At 31.3% G+C, this 23,878-nt stretch overlaps 1 protein-coding gene across 1 annotated transcript; it reads right to left on the bottom strand.

The window, feature by feature from the left end:
• Positions 1–596: 596 nt before the first annotated feature.
• On the bottom strand, positions 597–22,829 carry LOC148300694 (adenylate cyclase type 3-like; the record flags this gene model as incomplete). Its single annotated transcript, XM_088274424.1, has 4 exons — positions 597–735; positions 8,965–9,123; positions 22,066–22,193; positions 22,718–22,829. Coding segments are annotated over 4 exons (538 nt in total), but the record flags the coding sequence as incomplete, so codon positions are not given.
• Positions 22,830–23,878: the final 1,049 nt, after the last annotated feature.

Here is a 23,878-nt window from a genome sequence, read left to right as displayed (position 1 = left end):
GTTGTAAGCCCTTAAAATACCCAGACTTCCATATTCTTCTACATCTATGCTGAGATATCAATATAAATGATATAATTGTTAGTGAATGAATCCATTGCAGAGTAAGTAGATAATCGACATTTTCTCGATAATTGGACAGTTCTCATCTTACGCTATGTGCTTCGATACGTCTCTGATTAATTACGTACTTACAATACAGTCCACTTAATAACTCTATACTCACGCGTAATTTCTATACACCATATATTCCAGAGTGATGAAACGAAATTCATGAGAAATACTCATAAATGAGAAATTATTCTAACGACCATGATCGACAAGTCGTTGTCCCATAGTCGATCTAAATAAAAACTATCTCTTTATCATTCATTGTTTACATTATGTAATACCACTTTTACAAACACTTATTCGTGACTAACGGTTTCGGAAAATCATTTCATCGTCAGGTCATTAAAATAAAATTATTACGATTTGACATTTGCATAAAAAATATTTATCTAGAGAGTATTTTACACCCATACCACAATGTTATCAATGCTTTTTACGTACAAAATAAATAAAAACTATTAAAATATATATGGTAACATAGTATTTACCGGTTTGAGTACTTTGGAGATGAAATAGGTCTTGATTCCCGCCAGTCTGAGGGCCTCCTCCCGCTTCTCTCCAAACGCTGGTTCCACTTCAAACTCTCCATTCAGGTAACTTAGCGTTTTCTCCGAGATATGCACTCTCCTGTAAAAAACTAATTGTATGATTCTCTTCTAGCTAATTACAACACAACAATGTAACTCTCGTTTGTTTTATATGCTAGTAATTACTAATTGTTACATTCTCTTCTAACTAATGATAACACTGCAAGGTATTTCTCGAATGTTTTATATGCTAGTAATTACTAATTGTAACACTCCTTTCTAGCTAATGATAACACTGTAAGGTATATCTAGAATGCTTTATATGCTAGTAATTACTAATTGTAACATTCCCTTCTAGCTAATAATAACACTGCAAGGTATTTCTCGAATGTTTTATATGCTAGTAATTACTAATTGTAACACTCCTTTCTAGCTAATGATAACACTGCAAGGTATATCTAGAATGCTTTATATGCTAGTAATTACTAATTTTAACATTCATTTCTAGCTAATGATAACACTGCAAGGTATTTCTCGAATATTTTATTTGCTAGTAATTACTAATTGTAACATTCCTTTCTAGCTAACGATAACACTGCAAGGTATTTCTCGAATATTTTATATGCTAGTAATTACTAATTATAACATTCTTTTCTAGCTAATGATAACACTGAAAGGTTTTTCTCGAATATTTTATATGCTAGTTATTACTAATTGTAACATTCCCTTCTAGCTATTGATAACACTGCAAGGTATTTCTCGAATGTTTTATATGCTAGTAATTACCAATTGTAACATTCCCTTCTAGCTAATGATAACACTGCAAGGTATTTCTCGAATGTTTTAAATGATAGTAATTACCAATTGTAACATTCCCTTCTAGCTAATAATAACACTGCAAGGTACATCTAGAATGCTTTATATGCTAGTAATTACTAATTGTAACATTCCCTTCTAGCTAATGATAACACTGCAAGGTATTTCTCGAATGTTTTATATGCTAGTAATTACTAATTGTAACATTCCCTTCTAGCTAATAATAACACTGCAAGGTACATCTAGAATGCTTTATATGCTAGTAATTACTAATTGTAACATTCCCTTCTAGCTAATAATAACACTGCAAGGTACATCTAGAATGCTTTATATGCTAGTAATTACTAATTGTAACATTCCCTTCTAGCTAATAATAACACTGCAAGGTACATCTAGAATGCTTTATATGCTAGTAATTACTAATTGTAACATTCCCTTCTAGCTAATGATAACACTGCAAGGTATTTCTCGAATGTTTTATATGCTAGTAATTACTAATTGTAACATTCCCTTCTAGCTAATGATAACTTTGCAAGGTATTTTTCGAATGTTTTAAATGATATGACGAGTAATTATTATCTGTGAGATTTTCTTTTAGCCACTTACGAGGTTTTCTTTTAGCCACTTATATTACGAGGTATTTTTCATAAGTTTTATGTATCATAATTCCAATTTAAAAAAAAAAATTAAGGGGTGAATGTAGTAGATGTGGATGTAAAATATCAGTGAATGGGAAAGATATGGAACAGGTAAATGATTTATTATACTTAGTAAGTATGTTTGCTAGGGATGGAAAGATTCATAATGTTATAGAAATCATATTTTTTGAGAGTTTTTTAAAAAAACTTTATCATTGTATATTTTATGTATTTTTTATTATATTGTTAACACCCCAATATATTGAAAAGAACAAACCCCAAAAAATAAATACTTATTTGGTTTTTAAAATGTAGAGTTCAATTGCGTTCTAGCGAATGATTTATAAACATTCAAGTAGTAATTGGTGACAAACTACATTATTTAAATGCATAATTTAGTTCAATTTCAATAAATATCCATCAACATGTGGGTTTATGCATAGTTAATGATTTTCTGTTATGGGTTCGTTTATCAAACTCAATTTGCCTTCATTAACATATGTTATTAAAATTCCTACTTTATAATGCATACACTTAACACAAATAATTAATTGAATTATTTTAACCGCTTAACTTACCTTTCATTTTTAAAAATTAATAAAAGTGGAAAAAATTAATCATTTTTTTCGCTGATATTTCAACATGTCGCTCACTCCTTTCAAGAACGTCATAAATCAAAAATCATTAATTTTGATGTTGTGCATGTTGTGCATGTTTTCGGATTGCCCAGAAAATGTACTATATCCCAGCAAAAGAGGCATATTCTTAACTTAATATTTATTCGCTACAGGGCTGAAAGTGTTGTTTTTGCATTTTGAAGAAAAGGTATTGTTTCATTATTTTTTTTAAATAAACAAATTATTTTACATACGGAGAAAAAACCTTCAGGTTTTATTTAAAAGATTTGTAAAAAAAAAAAACAAAAAAAGTTCAATAAGTGGCTTGATATTTATTTTTATTACATTGCAGTTCATTTTTAAACTTTAAAAACGTTCTCCTGAAAAATCAAGTTTTTTTTTATTTATGACCTTCTTGAAAGGAATGAACGATATGTTAGATGAAGCAGAATATGAAATATCTATGGATGGACTTAGAAATCAAATTACTTAAACCAGCCTATGATAAGTTGTTAGCTAGGCTTCCACACTCTTCGTCATCTAAATTGAGGTATCATTACGAATAGCTCCTCATCGGAAAATCCCAGATTTGTTAACAAATATTTGGACACATTTGTTATATTGTGAATAAATACTCGTAACTGGTTGAGTATAAGTTTACTCAAAATTGAAAATTATATTTGTAAACGTCACCTTGTTCTTTTCAATAATTTGGGAAGATCTTACATACATACAAGGGTCTCTGCTAATAAAAAAAACTAACAAAACATAGTCAATGAAGCATAAATATAGCTTCCGACATATGGTAGTATGTTTGTCAATCATTGGGAGGATTGTATATATTATACGTACATAAAGTGATAAATTAAACCAGCCTTTGACATGTTGACAGCCCTGTAAATACCCAGACTGTCATATTCTTCTTCAAAAATATTTTTCATTTATATATTCGGCAGTCACATTATAGTAATATCTAGCAATTTTTTCTTCAATATTTTTATTTTGTAAATACTAATTTATTTGATAGTGATGCTAAAAGCGTCGAAACACGTGACACAATATTTTTTTCGAAATAGTCGTCTTCACCGAGTAAGGTTTTATCGATTTTAGGTTCAGTTTCCTCCAGTGAGCGACTTAATGAATTATCACGACGAGTTTCAAATTGCCACCTGTAAAACCCTATCGAATGACGCTGCAGAATGCTCCGAAACATCAGATAAGGGAGGAATCATAGTGCGGTTGCCGCTTAAAATAGAATAGAAGATCAATACTATCGTCAGCTTAGAGGTAAAACAAACTAAGAAGAGTATTCAGTGTAAACTTGATAGAAGATAATGCTTGTTTAAAAATATGTTTATTTTTTTAAATCATTGTCTTTTTTGAACTAACTCACTTACAACCAGTAAAAACTCTATGCCGTAGGCAGTAGGGTTGGGTATAAATAAGGCAAAATAGGCACTGGTCATATTTCTATATGGAACTCGAGTAATCTAGGGTAGGCACTGCTTTTCTGCCTTTACAGAATGCACGCCTCTGCTAACAACCATCACGCTGGTTCTCCGCAGGGGTAGGTAGACAGAATAGAACTCCACATCAATATGTCTCTGAACACAATATTCGCTTCTTCCACATTTAAAACTCTTCTCATACACACACGCCGGTTATTCCCACTCCTGACCTGACCACTTTCTAGTATTTGAAATAATTGATCATGGCAAGTTTTCCTCGGCTTCAATTATCAACCACATTTATATCATAAATTTGTTTAACTATGCTTTCTTCACTCATTCGATTCACATGCCCAAACCATTTTAACATACCTTGATCACTCAAACCAGACACTATGACAAAACGTAAGCCTTGTAAAATCCCAGACTTTCTTATTCTTCTTCATCTTAATTAATTACCTCTGCTCGTAAAAAATCCACCCTCTCTAATAACTTTTAAGAAGCATCTGAGACATTGAAATATATCATTGGTATCCTAACTGTCCATCAAATCTCATCACTTAGATTGACCCTCTACCTCCTTCCTTATGGAGTTTAGACTCCCTTTTTTACTAGCCTTCCTTAATATCATTTATTTATAATTTATGTTTTTTTTTAATATAAAATACATTCTACCCTCTGATTGGAAACAGCTATAAAAGGTAGTAAACGTTTTGACCAATATCACTAGTCTGTTATTGGATGATTTAAAGATATTGCTTTTTAGCAAAAAGCCTATGCATGAAGTTTGAAAGAAACATAAATAAAATTATGTATATCCTAAATATTCACAATAAACAATCAATTGATTACTGCAGTAAAATGCGAATATGAATTTCTTAAATATCCATTTTCAAATTATATCACAAAATTGCGCAACCAAAAACCTTCAATTAAACACAATATGAAAATAAATTTGAAACGTTTTCGAGTATTCCAAAAGGGATGAACGCTAATGAACGCATTTGATTGAATTTGACCGGCGATGTAATGACAACTCCGTACGTATGTCAGTTTAAATCGTGTTAACACAATCAACGTTAATAGGATAGAGGATACACAAATTCATGTCTCTACTGACATCGCCTGACCTAGATTCAAATATGCGATTGTTTCAGTGAATTGACGGAAAATTCATGCACGATATATCCAGTCCATTGGCGCAGCGGAAAAATTGCTCTCGCACCGGAACGAATTAAATTATTAGAAATAACACATGTATATATATATATATATATATATATATATATATATATATATATATATATATATATATATATATATATATATATATATATATATATATATATATATATATATATATATATATATATATATATATATATATATATAACAGCGTGTATTTTGTGATAAATCGGGCGACAATTATTACGATATTGTAATGAAAAACTAAATAAAACGATTAAAATCACAACACTTTTAGTCGAAAAATAATCTTTACGAAATCAATTTTTAAAAATTATTGTAGAACTTTTATTTGCCAACCTCTACGCTGAAATAATTATTTTTCTTTGAAAAAACATACAGGACCATACTACTTACCCTTATCCACACCCAATGGTGCATAGGGCGCTTCGCCAACTTGATGCATTGTTAATTTAATTATTTATTACAAAACAGTCCTGCATTTCAGCTACCAGTCTAGAATAATATTTAATAAATGTGAGATTAAAATAAAAAAAATACACATTTTTGTTCCCCGGGGAATCGAATCCGGAACCTCTAGCATAGTAGCCAAATATGAAACAAAACAATACACGTGTAATTATCTCATGGTACCATTTTTTTTTTGTTCCTATACGACGTTGTATAATAACCAATAAGGTACCATGATGCACACCATAGCCTTCTCATGGATTATCTGATTATCTGGAACGTGTTTTATCTCTTCCTAACTACATACTTCTATTAATTTAGTTATCGAATACTTTTTATCTGATTCCGAACGCTTCCCTTTGCTCTTAATTTTATTAAACTCCATATCATTAAATGCAATCAATATTCGTAAAGTGAGGACATTTTTAATGAACAAGACTCGAAAACTTTTTTTTTGTAATGGAATAAAGACAAACGTTTACCTGTTTTCTGCGTTATAAATAAAAATTTTAATGTAAGTTGGTTCAAAATCTGAAATCTCTTCAAGCTATATACTTATTATTTTAAAATGGGCGGATATAGTAAGAAAACTTTAAAACTCTTTGATCTTTCCCTTTTCCCCTTTTCTTTCTTCCCGTGTAAGTATTTTTACAAATGTAGAATTTTGTAATTGAAATAGTACGAATAGGACTTGTTTTGTAAAACTCATGAGTGAATGACTTGATGTAACTGTTGTATTAAATTCCAAAATAAAAAAATTTGAAAATTTTTCATGTTATTTTACTTGGTAATAATCACTATTTAAAAAAGAAGTCCATTGTGGCACGTTTTTTCCATTTTCCATGACATTCCGCATAATTTTCAAACACCGTATGCGAAGCTATAGTCTCAATTAGAGTTGTGTCCTTGAGACGTTGAAGGATGAAGAGGAGGTACGAGCTGTTTTTTTTAATTTACTTATTCTTTATTTTTTATCAGTGGGTAAATATTACTATAAAATGACATATTACCCGATTCAATCAATGAAATAATTTAATTTATATTGTATGGAAATACGTACTGATTTTTCCGATCGATGCACAAAGTGATATTTATAAACATCAAAGGGGTTTGACGTGGTCGTATTTGTAACGCGCGTATCGGTTTTCAGTAATTATTTCTGCATTCGGATTTGTAGTGAGTAATTGTTCGCCCGTATGAAAATGAAACCGCCGGTAAAAATGCAGTCAGCGTTTATGTGCAATTTCCCCTAGCTGCATTTTTCATTTCCATTTCAACATGCATCATCGAACAACGATTATCAATAGTTTTACATACTGTTTCTACAAATGCAGACAGTATGTGACCTATTTTTACTTACAGTATATTTTCAATTTATTTTAAAAGAAAAATATAATTCCTGGTAAATAACATACTACCTTAAATGTGTCACTATCTAATGTAACCTCACTTTAAGCTATTTCAAAAGTATATTGTGGATTTTTTGTTTTCCGGAATTGCTAATTTTGGGAATCTATCATCGAAAGTGAAGCGTAGAGTGGGCAAAATAAGTGCTTATGAAAATAGACTGAATGCAATCAAAATGCGACCTCTCATGCAAATATGTGAAAAAACGAGTTATGATAGATATTCGAATGGTTTTATAAGAAAAAGGCCGGGATATGCATTATATCCAGAAATTATATGGGTCCATCATTTGTGTTGCCATACATGTATCAGACTGGAGGCAAATTATAATTAAAATAATAATAATATTCTTAGATGACTTTTATAGCGCCATTTTCGTAAAATACTACCCAAAGGCGCCTATACAGACATGGGTTGTGATATGAAAATGATAATAAGATATAAAAAAATAATAAAGAATTTTGAGTGATGTGTTAAAACTGACTTGTAAACGTGAATTTTATTGACTTCTCATAACTTGTTAACTGAATCAAAAGATTTTCAAAGTTTTATATATTATGTATATCCTATGCAACTGTAATTAGTTGGTTTAGAAATTCTAGAAAAAAAACTGTTACAGCACAATTCAGAAGTGGACATATCAATGATGAATCGAATGTTATCAATAAATATAACATATTAATTAGTTTATAAAAAAATTAAGAATTAGTCCTTTGCCTATAAAAGTTTGTAGGATTGTTAGTAAAGGCTAGGTGAAGAAGAAATAAAACAGCTACATCACATTACAGAAGTAAACACAAAATATTAGATCGACGAACACAACGTGTTCATCAGATTATAAGATTTTTTGACTATACCCTTTACTTATATATGTAGATTACTAAGTTTGTTAGTAAAGGCTGTATGAAGAATAAAATAAAATAGCTGCAACTCATTACAGAAGTGGACACAGAAGGTAATATCGATAAACACAACATGTAAATTAGACTTTTAGATTTGTAAGGCTTTATACTATGTAAATTAATAGATTAATTATTTAGTTAAGACTATATGAAGCAAAAAATAAATACAAAATAATACAAAAGTAGACACAGAAGGTTATATGGACGAATATTACGTTTTCCTTAGTTAGTAATATCTAGAGTCGATTATTGTAACGGTATTTACACGGGTCTACCAAACAATAAAATGACTCGACTGCAATCAGTGTTAAACGAAGCAGCAAGACTGATTTTTGAAATTTCAAAATTCAGCCACATCACCCCACTATTTCACAGAATGCACTGGTTACGCTTTCCCGAAAGCGTTGAGTATAAACTCTGTTTACTCATGTATAAATCAATACACAATATGGCTCCAGAGTATCTAAAAGAGCTGTGTATTCCAGATGAATTGTGGCGATAGACGTCTCACGCTTCGATCGGCTACAACAACTGTAATGGGCAAAGCGATCTTACCAGCTCGCAACCGGCGCACTAAATTTGGCGAGCGTGCCTTTGCTGTTGCGAGACCGATGGCGTGGAATGCTCTACCACTGGTTAAAAATAGTGAGAGTGAGATGATCTTTAGAAAAAAACTAAAATCACATTTGTTTGCTAAATCATTTCCACTATAATATTTTCCCCAATTCATTCACAGTGAAGCGCCCTTGAGGTAGTATTTTACGAAAATGGCGCTATATAAGTTATCGAAATTTATTATTATTTTAACAAATTTTAGGGCTATATGAAGCAAAAAGGATCCTTACCCCGCCATTCCACTACTCTCCATCTTGTTGGCCAGTTCCACGTCCCTCGAGTAGACGTCGAACTGCCACTGCCTCTGGCCGAGCACCCCCGCGAGCACCGCCCCTGTGTGGATGCCCACCCTCATGTCCACGGGGGAGTTGGTCGTCTGCTGGAGGTACCTGCAATGCCCGGTCACTTAGTAATCACGTCATTCCACTAACTAGCAACCCTTATTTGAAATGAAGCGCGGAAGAGAAGAGAGAGAGGTCACATGTTTATTATTTGTGTTTCAGTCTTGTTAACCTTAATCCTATGTCCCAAAATGAGAAATGAAAACTACTCATTGGGATTTATGTATGTAATGTGTTTTAAATAAAATACAAATATTTGATTCATTTTATTCGAACCCCTATCCGCACCCAGTGGTGCATAGGGCACTGCATCATATAAACACAGTGTTATCTAGATCGTTAACACACGAAGGAAAGGTGATCAGCCCTCCGCTTCAGGTATCAGTCCAGGGTAATATTGAATAAATATTAGAGTGAAAAAATTAATTATATTTATAAGACCCCCCTCTGGGAATCGAACCCGGGACCTCCAGAACAGTAGCCGAGCGCGCTGACCATTACACTACGGAGGCGGACATATATTTCATTTATTACAAAATGAAAAAAAACAACATTCTGTGTGTCCAAACCATTGTTCACATATCAGGGTTTCTCCACTAAGGAGTTATTTTTACATACCAGTGTATAAACTTCCACTGTTCTAGTTGAATTTATATAATAAACTACTGTTGTCTAGTATATTTCAAGAATGTTTTTTAAATTATTATTTCTTCTTCTTTATGTGACGTGTCTGGTCCCTCTGACGTTGGTTATCACTTGTAAGAGTGTGTGTGTCCCTTTTTTGGGCAGTCCGAAACCGCTCCTAGACGTTCCATACTGCTTTTTTTTATAATGTAATTATTTGTATTAACCAAGTGAAATTTTCATTTAAAATTTTAAAAAATTACCACAAAGTCACAGTCAAATCAATAACTGAAAGTATTTAAGACCAGTATTTTTACATTTTGGCATCTCAACACAGATGAAGAATATGGAAGTCTGTGCATTTACAGGGATTATGACCTATCATTAGATTATTTAAAAAAAGGTTTAGCCTTTAAAAAGGTATCTACTACATACTTAAAGTTTCCTCAAATCAATATGGATGCTGCTACCAACTTGCATATGAAATGACGTATGAACCATATCATATATAAATCTATGATTTTGAAAAATGAAGTGAATAATTATTTTAATGAAATATTTTTTATGGGTATAATGAATCAATTTTAACTTAGATTCATAAACATATCATACTAACCATCATATGCAATGCTTAAAAAGAAACTCGTATCGTAACAGATTTAAGAAAAAAAATAATGTTAAATCTACATTAAAAATACTTTCAGGAGGGAACATTAATACGTTTTTAACTGAAAAATAGTATTTAAACCAAATGCATTACAGAAATAAGTATATACCTTGCAAAAAAAAACGACTGAAATATTACTTTTTTTAATTTTAGTTTTGTTTTTAATAAAACAAAATTAAATTAATTGAATAATTTTTTTTCAATTAACATTACTTGTGAATAAAAGTGAGATATTTAATATAAAACTAATATTTCTCCTTATAAAATAATAAATACAAAAGCTTTGTCTTTATAACATGGTTAAATTTTAATTAAATCAAGCTTTCACAAAACGTTTGATAATATGATGTAAATATCTCATTATACCCAAAAAATAAAAGAGAGATGAAATCTAATTTCCAAGAAGAACGAATTGTAATAAGATATTACTTACAAAGGATTCAAGAGCTATAGAATTTGAAAACAACCGACTAATTTGACTGACCCTCATCCCATCGAAATTGTTTTTGATAAACAAAATAAACGAATGAAATAGAGTTTCTTTCGTGTCAGATACTTTATAAAGGAAATTATTTATTTATTCATTTATTTTTAAAAGAGATTTTTCACTCTAATACTATATGAATGTTTAGAAATTGTTCCAACAAATTTTGTAAAAATCGTAGAATTACAACCAACTAAATTATGATACCACTTAAATTTATATTCGTCTTCTCATCCAATAATGCTATCATGCTAGCATTATTATATACATTATTATAATGCTAGTCAATCATTCCAACTGCTAACCTAACCACTATCAAGTATTTCAAATACTTGACCATGTCAAATTTTACTCGGTCTTTCCCTGGTCCTATTTCTAACAACATTTACCGCATATTTTTTTTTACTGTTCTTTCTTTACTCAACCTTGCATTCTTTCCTTATTTCACCATTTGAATATTTTTTACACAGCGTTTTGATTTAGATTTAATTATTATTAGAGTTTTATGTGTGGTTTATCTTTTATTGTAAAAAGCAAACCATTATATGTTCTACTTATCCAAAAATTTACATTTAAAAAATAAATTCCAAATATCGTTTAAGGTTAACGTCACTCGGTAAATACAACTATACCTTAAAATCCATTGTGACACGTGTTTCAATGCATTCTGCATCACTTTCAAAGAACCGTATGATGCAGAATGCATCAAAATTAGATAGTCACAATAGATTTTAAAAAATAGTGGTAAATACCAAGTAAAACTTAAATTGAGAATGGATAAATATTTACGCAAAGTGACTGCCGAATCAATTAATGAAATTTTAAAAAAAATTGTTTTACGCTGATTGCGTAGATTTCCACTTTTCGATTAACGAAGTTGAAGTATTCTTTAAACACATTTCATTATTTTGAAATATGAGAGAGAGAAAATTACATTTTATTAACGTGGAATAACAAACTTTACTTTTCCACTCTTGAAGGTTGTTCTACAATTCAATTGCTTTTCGTAAACATGTTCATAAAAATCTATCTGCTTTCCATGAAGCCTCTTTGCATAGAAAAACCCGATACAAATACCCATCATACTATTGTTTCACAAATCCAAAGATATCTTAACAAATATCTTATGTTCTGCTAACGGATCAGACACGAGTCGGCAAAAAGTCGTCGGATTACAATGTGAACACGTACAAAGTGAGTGTTGCGTACTGATATTTCGCCCTTTCACAGCTTTTCGAGTACAATGTAAATATTTTCTCCGAGAGATCCATTCAAGGTGAGCTTTCGTTTGAATTCACACGAGATTTTTTTACGATTCACAACGATCTCGTATTATGCTTGCCTATTACGTATTTCCCTTACAAATAAGTTGGCGCCTTAACACGTTCACTGCGTATAAAATAATATCACACAGCATGTTGGATGTGTTCATTTGTTCAGAAATCTGGATTATCTCCGCTTAGGAGTTATTTGTTACATTTTTTGGTATCTCAACATAGATGAAGAAGAATATAGAATTCTGGGTATTTATGGGGCTTACGATTGTCATAGGCTTGGTTAAGCGAACACTTAGCACACGTGTAACATTCACTAATTCTATCTACTCAAGATTGATAAAAAATAATAATAAAACCCTTATTCGCACCCAAATGGTGCATAGGGCACTGTGTCATATAAACGCAGTGTTATCTTGATCGTTTACGCATGAAGGAAAGGTGATCAGCCCTCCGTTTCAGGTACCAGTCCATGGTAATTTTGAATAAATATTACAGTGAAAAAATCACTAATATTTATTTTACCCCCCTTGGGAATCGAACCCGAGACCTCCAGAACGGTAGCCGAGCGTGCTGACCATTACACTACGGAGGCGGACAGATTGAACACCACACTATATTTTTTTTAACTTATCGTAAGGAAGGTAACCGAAATTATTGCAAACAAACAGCTTTTAGAATGAATAGATGTTCAATTATTCCAATTGTTTTACACGCGTATAATCTTCATCTATGAGTATATTGAGATGTTAAAATGTAAAAGAACTTTTGAGTGGAACAAAAACAGATTTATTGACAAAGGTTTTGGACATACCCTTAATCTTACTAATATTTTATTTATTTTTGTAAAATAATCGTTAATTAATTCAATTGTAATACAAAGTACTTATACAAAAACCTTTTTGTCAGATTCATTAAATACAAATAAAATATATTATGCATACTACCCTCGCTCAAAACATTCATTTAAGTAGACAGGGGTTTAGTTTAACCTATGAGTTGGTATCATGTGTTTAAAAAAAATGTTGATAAATTTCTCTATGAAAGCTATCATTAGGTGGGGAAGGCAACGAAGAAGACAACGGTATGCCCATGTAAGGAGAAAGGAACCATTCAGACTCCCCTACATTACATTGTACGACCAACCCCAAGGAAAACCACCAAAGAGATGGATTGACAGCTGGGAATCGACATCGTAAGAGACTAACCCCTCTTAAAAACTACCCACAAAGCCTACACCAGGAAGAAAGATGAAGAATATCTTCATTAACAATCTAGAATTTGTTAAACTCAATTACTTTCTGATATCTCTGTTGTTTTAAGTTTTCTCGACGTTTTTCCACGTCACTTAATACAAAAGATTAGTTATTTTATCCAAAATTTAAATTATTTATCTGAAAGGTCTTTTTATCCTCTAATAAAGATTTATGGTTAATAATTTACTACCAAAAAGGCCACAAGTTCAATTATAAAGTTTTTGAAGAGAACCCAAAACTTGAAGTTCATGGTGAAATTAGTTTATTTATTAGATACTTGTATCTACTTCATCACCTCACAGGGTATGATTTCTAAGACTTTGATACTTGTCTATTCTAACGAGCCCACTAATTAGTTAAGATCACCCTTTCTTCAAAGTTTAGTTAAATTATAGTCACCGATACAATTTTCCTCATAATTAATATAATATTTGTTGTAATTTTTCAACATTTTGACGTTTTTCAGATTCATTTTACGGCACATTCATTACAGTAATGGGTTAAAATACACATTTATGATGAAATATCATTAATATTTGAACAAGGACACTACTTTACTCGTCTCTATCTAAAAACTACACTCGAAATTTCATGTTATATCATTTGTAAAATCTAGATATATATATTTTTTATGATGTAAATGTGCTTAATGAGGCGTTCATTAAAAATATAATAAGGTATTGTGAAAAGTAATAAATAAATAAAATAACGTCTTTTAGATAATAATATAATCTTGCACAGCATTTTTTGAGTGTGTCGACTCATGAGTTATTTAAATTTACATCTCAATAAGGATGAAGAAGAATATGGAAGTCTGTATATTTACAGGGCTTACGACTTGACCTGAAAAGATGGTTTATCACTTTACCTATGATTGATAAACACACCACTTAAATTTCAAAAGTTGTATAAATGTTTCAATTGGCACCTTCTTTCTCATGTGAGTTTTCGGCACCATCTATGGTTGAGTTAAGTAAGTTATTTAGCAGAAATCTTCATGAAATGTGTGTAAGATTCCAATCGCATTATTTTATATACTAGGAGATGCTTAAAAAAAAGGTGTCAATTAAAGGAAATATACAACTTCCGAAATTTTGAAAGTGTGGTTATCAATCATTACACATATTTAAACCAGCTTATGGCAGGTTATAACCCCTGCAAATACCCAGATTTCCATATTTTTCCATTATTTTTATTGAGATATCAATGTAATCGTACAATTTGAATGAGTTTAAAATACAAACACATATCATGTATGAGGTGAATACATTAATCGTATGAGTTTGTTCATTCATGGAGCAATAAAAATAATCTGGATTTAATCGATACTAAAAGCTGCACAAATTACAGTTTAAGAGTTTTTTTATTCAAATATTGACGGAATTTGTCAACAGGGATAACAGAATTCAAAAGTGTCAGTGGTATAACGTGGTAAAAGCATGGTATAGAGACCATCAATGATGTGATCTGAACTATGAGAAAACGTATAATAAAAATATAACCATAAATTCAAACCGCACAGGACTCAATCCGGGCAATTTGTACTGATTTATATCACCTTGTCTTCTATATAACCTTTATTTCAGGATATATGGAGGAGAAAATTATACGCTTGACTTATTGTCATTACTTTTTTGACAGAATATTATATTTCTTTTCTCTACCGAAAAAATCATATTATTATGATACATGTTTCCAATAACGCACATTTGAAAACGATATTTTTTTATCATTTAAAGAGCATTTTCACAAAATATAGAAAAATGTACAAACAAGGCGAAGAGAATTTTATGAAAATAAAAAATAATTGATGTTAAAATAAAGAGATTTTATTTACAACATTTTGAGTGTGTCCAAATACTTGTTCACAAAATCTGGATTATCTCCAATTACAGGAGTTATTTTCATATTATTTTTTGATATCTCATCAAAGATGAAGAAGAATATGGAAGTCTGGGCATTTACGGGGCTGACGACCATCATAGGCTTCCATATTCTTCTTCATCTTAGATGAGATGTCAAAAAATAATAAGAGATTTTATATTTTATTTTCTGGCCCTAGATTTAACCCCTAAGATTGATAAGTAATAGTTTTTTAAAGCATCTTTTTATTTGAAGAATACATGGAGTGGTAGCTCATTAAGATTGTCTAGCTTAGCACTGGCATTTTATGGCAGAAAATCAAGTGTATTTTTAAAGCAACTAGGTGTACTGTACTGTAGTTTTTGTAATATAACTCAATTTCCGTGTATTCCAGAAAACTATTCGTGTCTGACTTGTTAAGCATCAGATTCTACGTTATTTATTGTACACAACCCTTTAGTTGGTTTTTCCTAGAAAAAAACCTTTATACATCTATTTTTTATCACACCCCAATATTTCTGGATCACTGTACTCGTATAACTAACATAAAATCTCATAATAAGATGTAACGCAAGCACGAATCTGCGGTGTTTGTATTTCCGATTCAGTGGGTTAGTACAAACAGCCAGCCATACCTGTTTCGGTAACTCAAACATCACGAAGCTCACGCCTGAGTTAACTTTTCAGGAACTACGAAATCACGGTGGACATAATAGATTATCTGAAATTCAGCATTTTGTGACGGTTCTATAATACTGTATCTAGTTTTATAGCGTTGATAGTTCCATTTACAAGCACACGTTAATTTAAGCGATGCATAAACCTACAATCTCGCTTGTTTCTGATTTTCATTTTTTAATCCTAGTGTTTTAAAACACCTTGTTGAGAACTTTTTGTACCTTGTCCATTTACTTTTCACCAGAGAACAGTTTCCATTTCTCGAGATTATACATTAATTATGTAATTTTCGTACTTTCCAATCAAACAAAAAACTCTGAATTGAATGATCGAACCATGTAAACAATGTAACATTTTATACAACTTCAAGAAACTACATATTACTCATCTCTCCTTAGAACCGTAACTGTCTTTTTCTTAGCTCTTCTTCCTTTTTCTATTTATGTATTATACGTATTTTGATCCCTCTGCATCATTTTCAAACACCGAAAATGATGCGGAATGCATTGTGTCACAATAGATTTAGGAGAAAGTGGTATTCACCTAGCAAAACTTAAATTAAAAATGGATAAATATTGCCACAAAGTGACTTCATACTTGACACGTACAAAAACAGTACAAAAACAGAAGTAAGATGGACACTTTCTCGTTTTATTGGTTTAACTTGCTCTTAAGTTAACAACATGTAGTAAATCTAAACTAAAGGTTCTTTGGCCGCCTCTGTAGTGTAATGGTTAGCACGCTCAGCTACCGTTCTGGATATCTCTGGTTCAATTCCCAGGGGGGGTTCAAATAAATATAAGTAATTTATTTATTCTAACATTTATTCAATATTACCTTGGACTAGTTAGTACCTGAAGCAGAGGGCTGATCACTTTTCTTTCGCGTGTTAAAGATCAAGATAGCACTGCGCATGTGTGATGGAATGCATCATTGGGGTGCAAATAAGGGTTTGAATAGTATCATTGTTTGAATAGGTAAATCAAAATTTTAGGTCCTAACGGAAATGATTCCATCTTTGTGGAGGCTGAAATGATCTTCTAGGGATACAAGGTGCCTTAGGGGACCGAAAGGATGGCTGAAAAGTGGTCAATTTATTTTTATTCCTCATCCCCATCTATGAAGAGACTATCAAGCAAATTTTCTTCTTCTGTTGTCAAGAAATTTCGACAGGGGGACTCTAAACCAAAATGATTGGGAACCTGTGATATGGACGATTTCTCCCGGATAAATTTACCGCCAAAGGACCGTCACAGCAGGAGTCTTTTAACAATATGAAGCGTGAAATAAACAATTCACTCGTTGTATTCTGTAGGTTGTTTTAACTGGGCTAATTGTGCGCAGAAAACTCGGCCATTTGCATCACTAACGAACGCAAATCTAGGCCATGTATTAAAAAAATGTACAAAGCTAGAAATTCGTTCATATTCCGTACAGTGTGTGCCGGAATCTCAGATCGAATTTAAAACACTGCGAGTCGATTTCAACACATAAATGTTAAACTATAAACTATAAACTGACCATCACGCCACTTCTCTGCAGGGGTAGGCTGAGAGAATAAATCGTCAAACCAATCTGTCTTTGCAAACCATATTCGTCAATTCTACATTCATGCATCTCCTCATGCGTACCCGCCGATTAAGTCAACTCTTGACCTGACCACTTTTCAAGTATTCGAAATACTTTTTCATGCCAAGTTTTCCTCGGTCTTCCTCTGATTCTATTGCCTTCTATCCTATCTTCTAGCCTATCTTCGTCTCATAAATTTATTTAACCTACCTATCTGTTCCACATTTCCAAACCATCTCAACACACCTTTCTTAATTTTATTGATCATGCTTATCTCTGACTTGTATTTTTACTTTATTTCACCGTTTGAACATCTATAATACATCGTTTTGTTTTGCCGCACATTCGTCTAAAAGATCGCACTTCAACTGTTTCTAGTCTCCATGTTTAATTTTCGTATATTAGAGTTGGGACCAGAAGTTTATTGAATTTTGTATTTATTTTATATTAATAGATTTATATTATCCACTGACACTTCGTGATGGAATTGCATTTTTAATTTATTATTAGATTAAAACCAATATTTTTAGCTTTTCCACTTTTTTATTTGACCAGCGACCGGGTTTCGTCGTTTAACCAGTCTGATGATGTCGGTAACGACGAAACCCGGTCGCTGGTCAAATAAAAAAGTGGAAAAGCTAAAAATATTGGTTTTAATCTAATAATAAAAAAATAAAATAAAAAAATATTTTATATTATTACTGAACCGGAATAAATAAAGCCCGCTAATAACACGATTCTCAAAATAATTTTCCACTCATTGGTCGTTTTGAAAATAAGCCATATTAACGAGCCAAATTGCTTCCCTAAGGCCTTTTGTATGGAAGCGTATTATAATATCAATATCCGAAATTGAAACTCATTTTGATCAATCACTCCAAGTTGTTATATTGAATAATATTACATAATTCAAAGGCTTCCCTGTGATCTAGTCTAGTCAAATTGAACAAAGCTCGTATTTAAAATTTTAGTAACTTATTTCATTAAAATTCAAGGTATTGAAACTTGTAGTCAAATGGAATTCTGTTATTATTTTGTAACAGAGGTTATTTGAAATTCAACTTTATTCATTTGTACAAATTTAACAATATATAATGAAAATATATTTTGATTGTTCCCCAAGAAAATTAATCTATGCATGAATGTTTATACTGTATGGCATTTTTATAATTATGTTCTATCATATTTATTATATTTTGGCTTATTTATTTAGTACATGTTTTAGTTTTTTTTAATCATCATTTATATTGCAGTCACCCAGTGAAATGATGTTTCAACCAGTGTCATGTATTATTTTTATTTACAAACAAAATAATAATAAAAAATAATAATAACAATTAATACAAAATTTCATTGTTTAAATGCGTTTAGTTTTATCATTTTAGAAATTATGACCGCAATTCTTGAATTGAATTCAGAAAAAAGGGTAGATACTTGGGTGGGGAGTTGGATTCCTGCCCGTGTTAAGCTATTTAGAAAGTTCTCCTTCTCTGTTGTAAGCGGACACTGAAAGAACGTATGGTTTGCATCCCCTATATCTTGTCCACATTCGCAATATGGTGATGTAACGCAATTTATCTTATAGAGATGCACAGGCAGTGAGCAGTGCCCAGACCTTAGGCGACATAACATCGAGATGGAAGATCTAGACAAAGATATGTTCCAGTACCATGGTTTGAAAGGGATTGTGACAAGTTTACATATATATTCAACGCTTGCGAGACGTTTTTGTTACGAACTTGTATATTATAAATTATATTATACATAAAACATAAAGTCAGATAATTTTGATCATATTTTTAGTAGATTATCAAAATCTGCTTCTCCGCTTTTGATAATATAACCAATACTAGATTTACTAAAACTTTCTTAGTACCTGTATCTTGGGAAACGAGTATATAACACTCCTTAATAAATAATTACCGTTTGTTATATTTTCTTGGCAGGTAATATTAAATATTTTGACGTAACAACTTCTTGGAAGTTTAATTACGTTCTTAACTGAAAGGATATTATGTTCATTGCTTTCCCATCCAATTATACGTAGGTAGATGAAATATAGGGTAATACAGACGATTATTGGCAGTCTAAGTATTCTGACACTCAAATTAAAATAGGCAGGACATATTGAGAGACAGAACCCCACAACATGGACCCCATTTTTTTACGATGGAGACCTTGGGAGAACAAAAAAAGGTCTCGGAAGACCCTAAAAGAGATGGTCCGATGACAAAGTCGCTGTGGAGAGTAGAAACTGGCTGCAAGCAGCAACCGACTGGAGGAAATGGAAACAAGAGGAAGAGGCCTATATTTGGCAGTGGAGGACAGAGGGCTCATGAAGAAAAAGAAGAAGTATTCTGAATTTATAAATGTAAAATAAAGAGAACATTTTTTAATTAACTAGCAGTACCCGACCACACGTTGCTGTGACTCAGTCTAGTCAAACGAAAAAGAACGAAAATGGAAAACATAATTTTTCATGTGTTTAATTTTACAACGCTTGTTAAGTAATAAAAATATTAAAAATCAATAAAATTACAATGCAACTAAGAATTTTGAAAAAACTTATGTGTCAAAAAAAACTGTTAGCTATAGGCTGCATTTAGTATTGCGTATGTTGCTGCTACATTCAACAGATGGTGCTGCAATTGAGGTAAAAAAATCAAATTAGCATGTTTGACCCATTACAGGTAGAAATACCAGTCAGAGGTAAAAACTGTAAAAAAATATATAAACACGCGCATATTTAAATGCAACGCTGTGTCCAAATTTCAATCAAGAAATCAGTGAATAGCTTTAAGAAATTTCAATATGTATGTGAAATCATTATTTGTATTTAACATTTATTTTTAAAAAATGTGAAAAAGTCAATATGATATTTTAGTTTTTATTTTATGTAAATAATCTTTAGGTTTTTCTCTTAATTTTTTGAATAAACATTCATATAAGTACTACAAATACCGTCAATGTGAATACCTGCCCACATCATTTTAATCTTAAGACTAGCAGTGCGTTAGTCGTCAAGTTGGCAAGTCTGCACGGCGTGCTGTCGTAGTCTGTGCGAGAGATGTGTATTCAAGTTTTCAGACAAAATTTCTTATACTATATTGAATCATGAGTACTACTTGGAAGATATTATTTAAAATTCTACCTTCTTTATAAAATACAATATACCTATATAAACTAAAAATATCGGTTAAGAGACATTTCATTGATTGATTTCTGTGAGCTTGTCCACACACGGAATTTTACCGTCCGGCAGTCCGGTTTTGAAAAATAAAAGCGACTACGACAGTTTAGCGTGATCGAATTTACGCGCAACATGTTCACTCACCGATCAAGAGCACCGATCCGAAGAAAGATGGACAAAAGCACAAGCCAATCATCGTTTTATCACGCTATCACGGCACGCTTAAGTGCCGGACGGTAAAATTCCGTGTAGTGCACAAACGCCCTCTGTGTTGTAACATCTATCAATTTTCCAGTTTAATATGTACTTGGTAAATAATATTAATATTTTTTATGATTGTAACACGTGCTTCAATTAATTCAACTTCTCTTTATTTTCCACTGGAAATATTTTAATTACTTTCAATAATTGGTTGCGTTACCCTGAAGTATACTCTGTAAATTTATACGCCTATAAAAATAAACATTTTCACAAATTTCAAGAATTAATAAAGCTACACCCACTCAAATTTACATAATGAGGTATTAAATTTAAAAATACATTTTTCTCAACAAAAAACTTTCTAAGTGACTAATAAATTTATAATATATTAGAGAAACACATTTTACAGAACGTACCTATATTATTTTCAATTTTCTTAATGTCCTGAAATATCTAGTTATTGATACTATTAATTAATAATTACTGTATATATACAGTATTTTATGATGATATTTTTTGTATCGAAACACGTATAACATAATATTTTCATAATTACCGGTATTTATCGTGTAACTGTACAAGTTCAAAGTAAATTTGTAAACTTTAGTATTTCAAAGGATGAAAATGAACTTCTTTTAATAATTTTAGTATGAAAAATAAAAATGAACATGCAAGGGCAGGCAGAGAGGATACAATGCTATATAAAACACTGTATTTGCGATAATTTGTCGCTTCTTCGGTATTCGTGCATATCCGCACACCCACTCGCCATTTACATATCCCGACTCTTAAGCTCTTTTAATTATTTGAATTACTTGATCATGCCAAGTTTTCCTCGATCTTCCTCTACTTCTATCACCAATCACACTCCTTTCGTTAATTAGTTTTACTATTTTTTCACTCTTTCTATTTCCATACCTAAACCATCTCACCATACCTTTCTTAATTTTATCGATGAGGCTTACTCAGCATAACATTCTTTCCTTATATCACCATTCAAACTATCTTTCATACATTGTTTTGCCGTACATTTGTAAGAGAAATTGCATATCAACTGCCCTTAGTCTATATTCAACCTTCTTTTGTCATCTCCATGCTTCACTTCCATACATTAGGGCTGATAACAGTACTCCGTTGTGCACTGCAAGTTTAGTATGGGGTTGAGAAATATGTAATTTACTTACTTGATTGATTTCACCATCGATAACCCCATATGTATGCAAAGCACGGCATGATCGGGTCTCTCCACGGGAGCGCCACTGATGCAGTAATAACAATCTCCCAAGATCTTTATTCTTAACTGTTGATATTTCTGTAAAAAAAATTAAAATAAATTTATTTATCAATTTTAAAATCAATCACAGATTTTTTGAGTCTACTAAGTTGTATTTTATTAACAAAAACACATAAAAATAATATTTTGACAATTGTTTCGCCTTGTTATATACATTTGTTTGATAATGCCCTAACAAAGCGTTTGATAATGCCCTAACAAGGTGAAACAATTGTCACAATATTAATTTTTTATGTGTTTTTGTTGATAAAATACAACTGAGTAGACTCAAAAAATCTTTGTTTGATTTTAAAATTAATACATAAATTAAAATGGAGTTCTACAAATTAAACGCCAAATCAATAAATAAATAAATAAAGTAAAATAAATATTAATTCTATAGTTAAATTTACGTTTTGCACTAGCATTTCTTGGTGGAACTGCATTTTATACAATATAATACAATAATGTCAAGGTTTTTCTACTCTTGTCGTAGAGCAGCGCGATGGTTTGTTAGTTTATAATTGTCAAAGTTTATATCTCATGAATTTCAAAATGATTACCTCCGCAAGTCTGTCGAATCTGGCAAATAGCTCGTTGAGAATGGCTACCAAATCTTGAGCGGAGTAGGTTGATGATATCGCTGTGAATCCCACAATATCGGCATACAGAATACTGAAACAAATAAAAAAAAATGTCAACACAAACACAAAGTAGTTGATAGGTATTATTATAAGGGTATACGGTGTTTGATTACAATGCCTCGAAACATGTGTCATAACATGGTGCAATAAATTGTGGTGTTTACCAACTTAACGTTAAATTTGAATAAATAAAAATTACCACAAAGTGACTGACGAATCGAATAATAAAATGTTTCATCACCTTAACAAATATTTACAGCATTTTGAGTGTGTCCAAATACTTGTTCACAAAATCTGGATTATCTCCAATTACAGGAGTTATTTTCATATTATTTTTTAACATCTCATCAAAGATGAAGAAGAATATGGAAGTCTGAAGAATATTGGTTCATATATATAGAACTTACAAGAATTTGAGTAGTGTGGTTGTCAATAATGGGTAGAATTGGTGAATGTTACACGTGTGTAAAGTGATAACTTAAACCAACCTATGACGGTCGTCAACCCTGTAAATGCCCAGACTTCCATATTCTTCTTCATCTTTGACGAGATGTTAAAAAATATTTACGGATTAATATGTCTCGAAAAGTTAATCTATTTTAAATATATCCAATGTTAAAAATGTCATGAATGTATGTATTACATGGTATAGACATTTCTACAATAAAATGAAAAAACTTTATTAAATTTAAAAAAAAAACATATTTATTTAATCTCCAAAATTCTCTTAATTAGTTTTCTTTCGTAACAATAATTCTAGTTCGTAACATTTTTTGATATAACTTAATTTTTCATATTGAAAAAAAAAGTATTTTATAAAATATACATTTTATGGTTCTTCTTACTCTTATCGTCATTGAATGGTGCATAGAATATTGCATTATATTGATGCAATGTAATCGTTGATATTATAATGGCAAAGCGATCAGTCCTACACTTCAGATACACGCTAGTCCTTATATAAAAGTGAAATGTCTCTTAAATGTATTTATTTCGACCCAGAAACGGAATCTAAGACCTTTAGCACGGAAGTCAAACGCATAGACACCATAGAATAAAAGCGAAAAATCTAAATTTTAA

Source organism: Brachycentrus maculatus, unplaced genomic scaffold, assembly GCF_059751285.1.
Source record: "Brachycentrus maculatus isolate JH-2025_06_01 unplaced genomic scaffold, ASM5975128v1 h1tg000669l, whole genome shotgun sequence".
NCBI classification, from domain to species: domain Eukaryota; kingdom Metazoa; phylum Arthropoda; class Insecta; order Trichoptera; family Brachycentridae; genus Brachycentrus; species Brachycentrus maculatus.
This window is presented reverse-complemented; position numbering and strand designations above follow the sequence as displayed.